Source organism: Sceloporus occidentalis, unplaced genomic scaffold (assembly GCF_023333645.1).
Source record: "Sceloporus occidentalis isolate IW3139 unplaced genomic scaffold, rSceOcc1.0.p SCAF_41, whole genome shotgun sequence".
In the NCBI taxonomy this organism is placed as follows: Eukaryota; Metazoa; Chordata; class Lepidosauria; order Squamata; family Phrynosomatidae; genus Sceloporus; species Sceloporus occidentalis.
The window spans coordinates 7,076,189-7,089,873 of record NW_028317021.1 but is presented as its reverse complement, the minus strand read 5'-3'; the positions used below and the strand labels follow the sequence as shown (position 1 = coordinate 7,089,873).

General features: G+C 48.5%; 1 protein-coding gene across 1 annotated transcript; it reads left to right on the top strand.

Annotated features, from left to right (window-relative positions):
• Positions 1-3,944: 3,944 nt before the first annotated feature.
• Positions 3,945-5,272, top strand: CMKLR1 (chemerin chemokine-like receptor 1). Its single transcript, XM_089489981.1, has one exon. The coding sequence runs from the start codon at positions 3,945-3,947 to the stop codon at positions 5,019-5,021; it is 1,077 nt and encodes a 358-aa protein (XP_089346107.1). The 3' UTR covers positions 5,022-5,272.
• Positions 5,273-13,685: the final 8,413 nt, after the last annotated feature.

Below are 13,685 nucleotides of genomic sequence, written 5' to 3'. Positions count from 1 at the left end.
AACATGGTTTAACATGGCTATGCATATATTGAACATGTCCAGGTGGTTTCACAAGAAGTGGATTTGCTGTTTCAGGTTTCTTGCACCAACTATACTTCTCAAAAGTATGTACTTGGTCAAGGGGCTTTGGTTTTTCTTCACTGCGCATGAGTTTGTAAAAATCATAGCAATTTACACTGGCCATGCCTCAGAACCAAAAACACACAGAAAAGGCACTTTGGAAAGTCACACTCTCTCAGCTTCTGAAACAGTGCCTGCATGCCTCTCAAGCTGACTCATATCATCATCATCATCATCATCATCATCATCATCATTGTCAAAACAAGGGAGACTTGTTAGCATTAAAAGCACCCCCCCAAAAAAACCCTTGAGGCCTCTCTGGCCACTCACCTCCTCCTCCTCCTCCAGTTCCCTCCTCCTCCCCCTCCTCTCCTGCTCCTCCTCCCCCCTCCCTTCCTTCTTCTCCTCCCCCTGGGGGCGGGGTGGAGGAGCAGAGGAGGCGGGGCAATGCTCTGAGGGCGGGGAGGGGAAAGGGGAGGCCGCGTGTGGCCTGCCCTTTCCCCTCTCCGCCCCAGGCCCCAGCGCCCTGCTCTTCCTCCTCCGCGAGGGGGAGGAGGCAGCGTGGGGGTGTGCTGAGAGGGCGGGGGAGGGCGGAGAGAGCGGCGCATGGCCTCCCTCTCTGCCCCCTCCGCCTTCAGAGCGGCCCAAGCACCGCCTCCTCTTCCTCTTCTGTGAGGGGGAGGAGGAGGAGGCAGCGCGGGGGCGCGCTGAGAGGGCGGGGGAGGGCGGAGAAGGCGGCACACGGCCTCCCTCTCCGCCCCCTCCGCCCTCAGAGCGGTCAACCCAGCTGCAGCGGGGACAGCGGCAGGACCAGGCAGGGGCCGGTCCCAAGGCCTTGGTGGGCCGGATGCGGCCCGTCTGCCGTAGTTTGCCGACCCCTGCTCTAAGGGAGCAGGAGGCACTGAGAAGAGAGGGGTTTTGAAAAAGACGTGTGTTGACATGTGTGGAACAGAGGGACTGCTGTTTTCCAGGTTGTAAATCGGCTCCATTTGGAGATTGCATCCTTTAGTGCTTTCTCCTGAGGGTCCTTGTACCTGTACACAACAAGGGCTTCTTGTCTCTGCTTGTCCATGTCTATCTTGCCATGAACTTTGGGGACCATTAAAAGATGCTTAGGAGTCAGACTGCTAAAAATCTGTGGCATGAAAAGGCCCAGAGAAGACAGCACAAAAGGGAGGGAGGTTTGGAGAAAGCTCTGGTATGGAAGGCCAGAATGGAGGGAAGTCCAAAGACAAGACATTTTTCATACAGTGCCTTGGAAACCCTTCATTCTTTTCCTGCAAGATTAAAAGCCACATTCTAGTAATAAAGATATAACATTGTATCTGCATTTCCATGATTGTTGGGTCTCAGGACTTGGATATTTCTGCAAAGGCCAGTAAAAAAAGAGAGAGATGCATTTTTTTTCTTTTAAAGAAATTTTAAATGTTGTTTCCGACAACAAGAAATGCTGTTTTGCACAAAAATACTAGGCGTGAATCTTGTGCAGAATCACTCCCAAATTACAACAACAACAACAACAATAATAATAATAATTAATAATAATAATATAGCGCTGTAGATTTGCACAGTGCTGTACATAAAACAATAAGTATATAAGAGAAAGCCTGCCAATGGTGTACAATCTAAGAGATAATAGGATAATACATATAAAATACATAGCGCTACAGGAAATGGTTCAATAAAACAGGGAACAAAAGAACACATAACAAATGATAGTCATGCAATGCCTGGGAACGCGTCTCTGAACAGGATGGTCTTCAACTCTGTTTTGAAGCTGGTTAATGAAGTGATGGCCCTTGCTCGCGGGGGGAAGAAGGTTCCAGGAGTGAGGGGCAGCAAGTGAAAAGGGGCGAATCCGAGAAGGGGCAGAGGAAATCCTGGGCAGGGATAGCCGACCTTGACTACCAGAACGGAGGGCCCTGGTGGGAAGGTGAGGAGAAATAAGGTCTGATAACTAAGGAGGGGCCAGTCCATGGAGGGCTTTAAATGTGGACAGCAGGAGCTTATACTGAATGCGGAAAGGGAGGGGGAGCCAGTGAAGGGATGCCAACACAAGAGAGATATGGTCAGAGCGGTGGGCGGATGACCGGATGTGATAATGCATGCAGCTGAATGCTGGACAGAAATTAAAGGACGGAGGTGAGAAAAAGGAAGCCCAGCCAGGAGGACGTTACAATAATCAAGTCGTGAGATCACTAGGGCATTTGAAAACTGTGCAATTTTCATGACTTCTTACAAGAGGAAGAATACTCTTAACATTACTCCTGTTTTTATTCCCTGTCGTGATTTGGCCGTGGCAGACCAGTTTATCCACTGCTGCCCTACTTTCTCAGCTGCTTTGAAAATGTCCTGGTTACTCCCACCTCATCCCCCTTTATCCTCTGCTTATAGCATTTGCTGCAAACTGAGTTGAAAATGCAAAAGAAGTTGGCAGTCAGCTAATACCGCAAGGGGGAGAGGAGAGGACAGAACGTTTCCCCTTCCCTGTAGACTCTGGCAAAAGCAAAGTGCTGCAGCCTCTCTGAGCTGGTGTGTTCTTCCTTATTCATAACTTCTGCCATCTTGACCACACTCTGACGGTGCTTGGTTAGCCATGTGTGTCCTGATTTTCCTCTGTGAAATGTTGGAGATTATAGTATGTTGTCATACTGTATATCTGGAAAATCCCTGGAGGGATTGGTCCTAGGGCCTGAGGCGTCTAACCCCCCATGTTTTATGTTAATTTTTTGCTGGGATGTTCCAGTGGTTTGAGTGGGAACGTGGCTGTCCTAGAAAGCCTTTGTGCATCTCATGTTCACAAGAACATCGTAGTTTGACCCAGGACTTCCGTTTTAGCCAAAAATGCAGCCGAAAATCAGAAGCAAAGTGCTGTTCTGACACTAAACCTGAACTCTATCTGGCTCGTACCTCCAGGAACCTTTGTGGCTTTAGGTTGAGTTAAAACATAAATTTTATATTAACAGCTGTATTGTCTTTGACATCAGTTTTGAGTATTGTAAGTAATGGTTAGTTATCACCATTAAAATTTCAAACCTCACCAGGGCCTTTATGTCAGCGGAGGTGGGGGGGGGGGGAAGCGGTTCGTCTTCTATTTATTACGTGTTGAATTATTTACAGTGATGCACTTTGCCTGCCAGAGTATTTTTTACCCACTTTGTTAAATGGCAACTGGAGAAAGAAAGTAAAAAAAGAAGATGATCACGTTTCAAACACCCTTTTATCTGAGGCGGTACCATACCAGCCAACATATCGCAGATGGAAACCAGGCCATGTGTGGCCAAGCAACCTTTGAGTGTGGTCAAGATGGCCAAAGTGATTAATAAGGAAAGACAGGAGGAGTTAGGAGAGGCTGCAGCAGTTTGCTTTTGCTCTAGTCTACTGGGAAGGGCAAGAATAGCACATGAACTTGCTTTTGCCTGAGTCTATGGACAAGACACTGCTCGCTCTTTCTGCTGACTTAGCTGAGTGCTAACTTTGAACTCAGTTTGCAGCAATTGAAGAAAGGTGAGGACAAATGGGCCCACGTTTCCCAACCTTGTTATAGAACATTAGAAGAGTGAGGCACATGGGTTTGTCACGTTCTTTCAACCTGAATCTGTCTCCCTCTTTCCTACTCTCCCAGGACATTAGTTCAGCTCAGTTTGGTTCTTTTCTCCATCTCAAGGAAGATGGCGCAGTCAGTTGGCAAGGCCTAGAAGACTGGCTGCCCAATGCTCTCTTCTTTATCCATTGGTCTCAATAATGATAGTCTTATTTGGCTTATAGAGGCGGTGAGTTTGTCTACTTAACCATATTCTTCCTGGGTTTCTGACCCTTGCATACTGTAAATTTGTGTTGGCATTACATTCATTTATTTCCCCCAATCTGTGTTCCAACAGGTCATGGAGGTTGCGGATAACTATTCAGATGATTACTTCGACTACTATGACTGGAATCACAGTTTTACCACTGAGGAAGCCCATCGAGAGGAATCAGCCAGGGACTTCAAGTCCACTGTTCAAATCCTTGCCGTTCTCATCTACAGCATCACTTGCCTCCTGGGCTTAGTGGGCAATGGATTGGTTATTGCGATGATCATGTTCAAGATGAAGAAGTCGGTCAGCATCATTTGGTTCCTCAACTTGGCTGCCGCAGACTTTCTGTTCAACGTCTTCCTGCCCTTAAACATTGCCTACACAGCCATGAACTATCACTGGGTCTTTGGAAGAGGCATGTGTAAAGTCAACTCCTTGCTTCTCAATCTCAATCTGTACACCAGCGTCTTCCTTCTGACCACCATCAGCTTTGATCGCTGCATGTTGGTGGTTTGTCCAGTCTGGTCTCAAAACCACCGGAACGCTAAGAGCGCATGGTTGCTGTGCGCGCTCATCTGGACTCTTGGTTTCTTCATGAGTTCGCCTTCCCTGGTTTTTCGAGACACTGCGACGGTTCAAGGCAGCGTCATTTGTTTTAACAACTTCTCCTTATCCAGGTCTCCATTTGACCACTCTCTGGGTGAACTGAGACATACAACGGTGACAATAGCTCGGTTCCTTGTGGGTTTCATCGTACCACTGACTGTGATCACCGTGTGTTACATCATTATTATCGTCCGGCTGAAAAGGAACCGCCTCGCCAAGTCCAAAAAGCCCATGAGGATCATTATTGCCATCATTGTGACCTTTTTCTTATGTTGGTGTCCCTACCACGTGTTCTACCTCCTGGAAACGCAACACCATTCCGTTCCAAGGTCTGTCCTGGAGTTTGGGGTCCCTATTGTCACTGCGATTGCTGTTTCCAACAGTTGCATGAACCCAGTCCTTTATGTTTTTTTGGGCCAAGATTTCAAGAAATTTAAGATGACTGTTCTCTCCAGGCTGGCCAACGCACTGAGTGAGGACACTGTTCACTCAACGCTCCCCCGGCGGAGTTCCACAAAACCCTGGTCGATGACTGAAAAAGAAACAATTTTATCCTGAGCTCCAGACCGCACTGACAGATCATGAGTGACTGGTTTGTCCACAGAGACAGATAAGGGGCAGAGTGATGTGGAGTGATGTCCAACTGGGATCCAGTGCTCCCAGCAAGAGCCTTCTTGTCTTCTTCTCAATGGTTTCAAAATGAGTATGAATTTGTCTCAGTGAATTTGTTTACTTGTGATCAGGAGATTTGCTGCGATTCCTGTTGTTATGCATCATATCTGTAAATACCCACAAAATAGCTTTATAAATTCTGTGCCATAAGCTCTGGTCCTTTATCTAGATAAGCAAGTTTTGGGTCTGATTTGGGTCTGAGTCTTGTAGCCTCTGTACTGCCTCTTCCCAGTTCTCAACAGGGCTGTGGAGTTGGTAGCTTTGACTCCGACTCTTCTGTTTTGCAACTGTGCAGCTCTGACTTTGACTCTGACTCCTTCATGAATGGCAAATGTTTATTAATTGGCCACCAAATGTACTGCAATAAAATGGGAGCACAAGGCATTTCCTCACCACTGCAGGAATCATCAGCCCTGTTTCTTGGCAATTATGCACCATGAGAAGTTATGATGGAGGAAAGAAGCAAGTATCTATGCAGGCCATGCCTGCTGGTTCCAAAATTAGATCAGTGGCTTTGTCAGTTTGTTATCAGCAGACAGTTCCACTGAACCACATGCGAATGGTGTCAGGTGTAGGAAACAAAAAACAACCCTTTATGCTAAAACAACAACACGCCCCTCAACTGTATTTTTAGACTTAAAATCTGTGCACAATGTAGGGTGCAGTTGGACATTTTTTTTTGGTGCGGGATTTGCATCCCCACTTTGAGGCTGCAGAAGTGGCGCGATGCATGTGTCGCAACTGGGCATGGTTGCCCATTGATGTGCAGTGCATATTTGATTGGGCAACAGCGCAATTTTCTAACAAGGTGTTGTTGCACAACTGCCACTCCAGGAGTATAAAGTTATGCTGTGTCTCATTGACGGAGGCTCTGGGCCAATGGTGTAACCACCAGATAGCCCACTGTGACTGGCCCCAGAGCAAGGACCATAGGCACCGAGGGAGCGCCACTCTTCAGAACAAGTGTGACTTACCTCACCATGTTACCATGTGGAAGGTTCCCCCACCCAGCCCATTGACTAAACCCACTGAGTCTGACCTCCTTCAAACCTTCAGCCAGAAACTCAAACTGAACCTTTTGCTCATACTCAGAAAATTCTGGAATGATTCATATTTTTTTTAAAGAGCTGTGATTTTCGGGTTTCTAAGCCAGTTGTTAGATTGTACCGCATTCCCACATGGGCAGACAGATAGCAGACAACCAGCCCTTGGTCTTCTAACACATATTCCTAAGCAGCCAATTTTTACTAATGGTTGCTCTAGTGAATCTATGAAAAGGTTGCATCTGTCGCTATGTATGCATAGACCTGTGCATTTCCACACCATAAATCATGCTCCAGGGATTCGTTGTTTCCTATAGCCTGTCAGGTAACTTTCTTGCTCTTCTTGTTGTCTTTTCTGGGAGATTTCATAGTCCATTAATAAATCTTTTCTATAAAAGGTGGGCTGAGCCGTTCTGTCAATCCAATTTCACGCACAGTTAATTTGAGAGATAATTCACGATTTCCCCCCCACTGACTGGATGGCCGTGGTGATCGGATGTCGGCATTGGGCTTACATATCGGTGGGCCAATTTCACCAACACAAGATCCAACAAAACCACCTTGAAGGATGCAGGCAAAGTAAAAGAAATGTAAGAGAAAGAGAGTCAAGGGACCCTGGGCAATGCCACTGGGTGCCCCTCGCCCACAGTCATGGTGGACCTCCATGTTCTACATTAGCTTAATCGCCTGAAAAAAATTCCAGACTAGAGGCTCAGGTCATCTCCTTTCTGTTTCTTACTCAGTTTAATTTGACCTCAGAAAAAGTACTCTGGGGTAAGTATTTCACCATAAAGTATTCGGAGAACATATTTCAGGTGAAAGTAACACAAGTACATGAATGTCTACTTCTGTTCCTTCCCACCAGGGCTGTCAGCTCAAGACTGAGATTCAGGACCAAAACTTGATTTGTAGGTTTATGAAGCACCAGCATTCAGTCAGAGAAGGCCAAAGACCCCCGGGATTTCATAGAACGGAGCTCCAGCCTTTAAAGTAGTGTCAAACTGCATTATTTCTACAGTGTGGATGCACCCCAAGACAACCAAAGCTCTGGAAACCACCAAGCCTGCGAATAATGGCTTGGGTAGTTGGGTATGCTTAGTTTGGAGATGCCAAAAATGGTAGAAGCAGCATCCATTCTGCAAAACAGTAACAACTCCTATAATAAGATGGATGTGACAAATTATGTAGACTCCTCCTTTGGGTGCCGGGGTTTCTGCCGCAGGCGTCTCATATCTTAAACCCAAACTTGTTCCAGTTGCCAGCTGACCAGAAAAGGCACCTTCTCCTGTTCCTGTGCATCTAGCAGCTGCTGCACGACAGAAATCAGGTAAGATGTGTGGATTTCAATTGTGTTTTTAAAATATATATACTATTCTTTCAGGACCAAATGTTCCCAGCCTGGCAATGAGCAGCATTGCTTGCTACTCTCTTTCTGTTGCAAGAGGGCAGAGGGGCGAAGGCCAGCGTGCAAGGTTTGCAAACGTTGCGTTGGCAGGTTGCATGCCCTTCTTGCAGTCCCATAATACCTTGCCTGATCCGTGGGCATTAAGGACTAAGCTGCTCAAGGACTCGGGGAGGTTGTCCTGGGGCTCTTCTGTCTCTCCCTCTCTCTGGATATTAATGCATTGATTATCTTCTCCTTTGAAATCCAGTCCACCTGTTTGGAAACAGCAGGCGGGCGGGCGACTTCCCTCACTCTTCATTTGGCAATGAGCGGGAGTCTTTGTTTGCTCTCTTTCTACTGTACATAATATTTAATTAAGTGCTAAAAGGTACGGTCCCAGAATCCAATTAACTCAACATGTGTAGAGGTCAAAAGCTTGTCTAAACCATGCTGAAAGAACAGAAGGGTTTTATCGCTTGCAGGAGAGAAAGCTGTCCTCTATACCTACCCATGGCTGAAAGAAATGTCACTCAGAAATACGCTTGTCCTCTCTCTGGAAAATGCCAAGCAGGCAGCATGGAAAAGCATCAGCAAGAGAGCTGTCTGACTCTCTTAAGAGTGCTGGGCTAAAAAAGCAACCCCATGCCGTCTGACAAGAAGGGCAGCAACTAAAGCAAGGCACATGAACGCAATGAGAATGGAGGGGAGACAAAACCAAGGAAAGTGGTACCACAAACAAAAAAAGGATCAGAAGCATGAAAGAATGGCCTCAGTCCTTTTGGTGTCTCTCACACAGGCATTAAGAATGCCCATGGAAGGACTCTGACCTGATTCAGTCCAAGGTTGTAGGAGGGGAGCTCTGCATGCCACGGTCTTGTGTATGGATGTGCGCATGGACACTGTCCACAGTGGTGCATCAATGCACAATGTACATTGCGCACGAGCATTCAATGAATGGCTGTATTGGGTTCAGAGTTGCAGAAGTGGGGTTCCACCTGCCACGCTCTTGAGCATGGGTGTGTGCATCCACATTGTGCATGGCCGTGTATTGATGGTTGGTTTTGTTTCCCGCACATTCTCATTGCATTCACGTGCCTTGGTTTTTGTCTGTCAGCCACCTTGGGTCCCTTCTGGGAGAAAGGCAGCATACATGTGATGTAAATAAGTAAAATAAATAATGTGCAGTGTGCACGAACACTTTGTTGGCTAGTATTCCCTTCCTCCTGCACAGTTCCCACACCGCAGTGTATTGAAACGTCCATGAAACTGTCCCTCATGGCCATCTCATGCTTTGCAGAGAGCAGGCAGGACTGGAAAAAGCATCTGACTCTATCCTCTTAGCCAGAGGCAAAATGGTGAAACCAGCACTGAGATCCTGGGGGATGCACTCCAGGATTTTGTTGGGAGTTTTGGCCTCTGCCTCACACCTTTGACTCATGTTTAGCTTGTGGTCGACTAAGGCCCTGAGATCCTTTCCACACAGACTGCTTTCCAGCCAGATGTTGCCCAGGTTGTAGTCCTGGAAGGCACCAGGGTTGGGGAAGGGTTACAGGAACACAAGAATAACTGATACCATGCATCCAAGGCGTGTCTGAATAGAAAGATTGTCATAGACTGCTTGAAAGTGGGAAAAGGAGGAGAGAGACCAGCTTTTCCAGGGCAGAAAGTTTGGGAATGGCGTGTCACCACAGAGAAAGCCCTGTCTCTAGCGTCTTACCTGCAGCACAGATGAATCAGACAGGAGAGCAAAGCCTTTATAATAATAAATAATAATAATAAATAAAAATTTTATTTATATACCGCCCTTCCATTGATCAGGGCGGTGAACAACATAATAAAACAATACATACAATATACATATTAAAAACATCTTAAAAACCCCGGTCAGCCATCCATCTTGCTGACAACATAGGGAGGAAGGCCATCTGGGACTTCACTCGGGGAATGCAGTTCGAAATAGAAGGGTTTTTAAGTCCCTTCTAAACTGAGCCAGGGAGGTAGCCGAGCGGAGCTCTGTGGGCAGCGTGTTCCAAAGGGTCGGGGCAACGATGGAGTACGTCCTCCTCGTTGTAGAGGAGAGTTTGGCCCCTGGAACCCTGAGTAATTGCTGCCCAGAAATTCTGAGGGTGCGGGGCAGAATGTATGGGGAGAGGCGGTCCTTCAGGTATCCTGGGCCCAAGCCATGTAGGGCTTTATAGGTAATCACCAACACCTTGTACTGTGCCCGGAAGTGAATAGGCAGCCAGTGCATGTCTTTAAGCACAGGTGTAATATGGCTGGTCCTGGAAGTACCAGTGACCAGCCTGGCCGCCATATTCTGTACCAGCTGTAGCTTCCGGATATGATACAAGGGTTGCCCCATGTAGAGCGCATTGCAGAAGTCCAATCTAGAGGTTACCAGAGCGTGTACCACCGTTTCAAGGTCCCTCTGGGCCAGGTATGGGCGCAGCTGGCGAATAAGCCGAAGCTGATAGCAGGTGTTCTTGACCGTCGCATTCACCTGAGATGTAAGGTGGAGCGACGAATCAAGAAGCACCCCCAGACTGCACACGGAGTCCTTCACAGGAAGCGTGAGCCCGTTCAGGACAGGTGGAACCACCGCCATTCCTGGACCAGGGGAACCTATCACAAGTACCTCCGTTTTCTCTGGATTCAGACTGAGTCGGTTTTTCCTCATCCAGCCCATTACTGACTCCAGACAGGCCACGAGAGGAAAGACGCCATCCTCAGTCACTGCATCAGTCGGAGACATAGAGAAGACTATTTGGGTGTCATCAGCGTACTGATAACCCCGCGCCCCATGTCTCCGGATGATCTCTCCCAGCGGTTTCATGTAAATGTTAAATAGCATGGGAGACAGAATGGCTCCTTGAGGGACCCCAGTTGTAAGGGCCCTCTTATTGGAGCACACGTCTCCCAGCTGCACCATCTGGAACCTCCCAGAGAGGTAGGACCGGAACCACTGGAGCGCAGTGCCCCCGATTCCCACCTCAGCCAGGCATTCCAGAAGGATACCATGGTCTATGGTATCGAAAGCCGCTGAGATGTCCAAGAGCACCAACAGGGACACGCTTCCCCTGTCGATGCCCAGACGGAGATCATCGACCAAGGCGACCATGGCCGTCTCAACCCCGTAACCCGCCCGAAAGCCAGTTTGAAATGGGTCCAGATAATCCATTTCATCCAAGACCGACTGAAGCTGGATTGCAACCACTCTCTCGATCACCTTCCCCAGAAATGGCAGCAGCGAGACTGGCCGATAATTATTGTATACCAGGGGGTCGAGGGAGGGCTTTTTTAATAAAGGTTTTACGATGGCCAATTTTAAATCAGATGGAAATTGCCCTTCCCTCAAGGATGTGTTAATAATCTGGCGTAACAGTAAAGTTACTGCCGGTCCCCCCTGTGCCGCTAACCATGAGGGACAAGGGTCGAGAGAGCAGGTTGTCTTCCGAACACTTCCGAGGATCTTGTCCACATCATCGGTACTTACCAACTCAAACTGATCCAGTTTAATAGAGTCCACGGAGGCTCTGGATGCCTCTACCCTAGGTTCTGCTCTAATGCCGGCGTTAAGACCCTCGCTTAACCGAGAGGTTTTATCCGCGAAGAAGTTGTTAAATTGGTCACAGCAGGCCTTAGAAGGTTCAAGGATCTGGTTCGGGGCGGGAGGGAGCTGAGTTAGCTCCCTGACCACCCTGAACAACTCTGCTGGACGCGACTCCGCGGACGCGACACGAGCACCATAGAACGAGTTCTTAGCTGCTCGTATCGCCTCTCCGTAGTCCTCCAAAAGGCGGTCTAGGAGAGCCTTGTCGGCTAAGCGTAGGTGTTTCCGCCAGCGGTGCTCTAGCCGTCGCAGGACCCGCTTCCTTGCCCGGAGATCTTCCGTATACCAGGGCTTACGTTTGGAAGCGGGCCTGAGAGACCGGTATTCCAGATGCCAGTCAGGGCATCAACAGAGTCGCCGTCACTTCCAACCATATATCCCTCTAAGGCTTCCTGGAACCTTTTGGGTTCCATCAGCCTTTGAGGGTGGACCATCCTAATAGGTCCACCACCCCCGGGAGGGATCTGGGTAGAGGCCTTGATTTTTGCCTCCACGAGGAAATGATCCGTCCATGACAGGGGGGAAATATTAGTTATTTCCGCCCACGGATTTTCCGCATCTGAACAAAAGACCATATCAAGTGTGTTACCCACAAAATGCGTTGGACCCGAAATCAGCTGGCACAGGCCCATGGCCGCCATGGTATCCATGAATTCCCGAGCCGCACCGGGTGGAACATAGCTGGCCGTGAGGGCGATGTTGAAGTCACCCAGGACAAGTAGCCTGGGCGTCTCCAGCATCAGCTCCGCGACCAGCTGTGTCAGCTCGTTAAGGGAGTCCGCTAGTGCACAGGGTGGCCGATACACTAGCAGAATCCCTAGACTGTCCTTAGCCTTTAGGGTCAGGTAAATACACTCGATAAAGGACGTCTGTCGGATGTGGTTCCTGGTGAGAGACAAGGTGTTCCTATGTATCAAGGCCACACACACACCCCGCCCACCTAACCTGGGCTGGTCCTTCACCGAGAACCCAGCAGGAAGGGCCTGTGCCCACACAGCATCCCCCTCAGGCCCAAGCCAGGTCTCGGTAATGCAAGCCAGGTCGCAATTAGTGTCCTCCAACAGATCATGGAGGATGTGGGACTTGTTGTTAATCGACCTGGCATTGCACAGGAGCAGCGACAGGGTTTGTGGCACGGTTGGAGTGACCCTCAGGTCCCTTTGGTTGGGAGGGGGACAGGAAGGAGAGATAGATATGACGCATTGATCCCACCTTCCTCTGTAATGCAAGTTTGAAGCTGATCTTCAAACTCAGGTTCCTACTGGCAGATCTTGGGAAAGTTACAGTTTGAGCTCTATCCGCAATGGTTTTGGGGAGCAGTGGTCCAAGAAGAAGGAACCTTTCCAAGCTCTCACCTGGGCGAAGGTATTCTTGGATTCCAGTCTGTAAAAGACTTCAATGGCGACACTTCAAGAATGGGCCCAAGAAGGAAGAAGCCATCCATATGGGACTAGAAGAAAGATCGCTGATGGGGTCAATGTGTTAGTTTCATGCTGGAGAATCCCCCATCCATCAAGGATGGTATAGGATCAGGCTCTTGAATCTTTTTCACCCCAAGGGGCTCATTCCATTCCAGAGATGTCCCCAAGGGCCAAATGTTAGCAGGGAGCTGGATGGAGACAAAAGTTCTGGGAGCAAAAATATCCACATATTTTAGGCTAAAGCTCTTGCAGGCCGTCTTAAGAGAGGCGTTTCAAGACTTGAGATGGGAAAAACCTGCCACAAACCTGGAAGCTACCACCCCAAGGTGTCCTGAGGAAGGTGGTGATGCCATCCCAACATGGCCAGATTCACCCCAGGTCCTAGCGGTCCAAATAAATTTTAGGTGGCGTCACCAATATGGTGAATTGTTTAGATCCAAGGGCTTGCCCCTGTTCACTTTCCTTTTTCAACACGTGGAAGTCGGAGGGATCTTTGCCAAGGTGCAGAGCCGGGAGAGAAGCTGACGCTCTGTGCAAAGATGCCCAAGGGATCCACTTGAAAGTGCCATCCAGCCAAGATGGGAAGATCGTCCTCCAGAGTCGGATGACGCCAAACGAGATGTAAATTGCTCCAAAGCAGATAGCAGTCTTGTCCCTGTTGTTAATAATTCTCTCTCAAATAAGCATAACAGACGATTTGCTAGATCGTATCTGAGGGTGAACACATCACGCTGACACAAATACAGAGGCAGATATGGTTGGCCACTTGTTGGGAGATTAAAGGAACTGGGGGGAACAGAACTGCCGGAATGAGGAGGAGAAGGGGTGCTGCCACACAGCATTCCTTCACAAGACGTCAAAGGAATCCTCTTGTTAGACTTGACTAAAGTAGGCCTATTGGATCAATGGGCTTTCCTTACACGCTGACACGTCGTTCGACAAATAATTCAGTGGGTCTTCTCTAATTGGGACAGGTGGAGACCCTCCGGATCTTGGGGTTCTTCAGATGGCAATGCCACCTTCCCCAAGACACACTGGGGTGGTTTCCAGGTCACAACGTTCAAAAAAGTTTGTATTTTTGTGCATTTTGCC

Coding starts and splice junctions, on each gene's coding strand:
- CMKLR1 (XM_089489981.1), top strand. CDS start 3,945: ATGGAGGTTGCGGATAACTATTCAGATGATTACTTCGACTACTATGAC.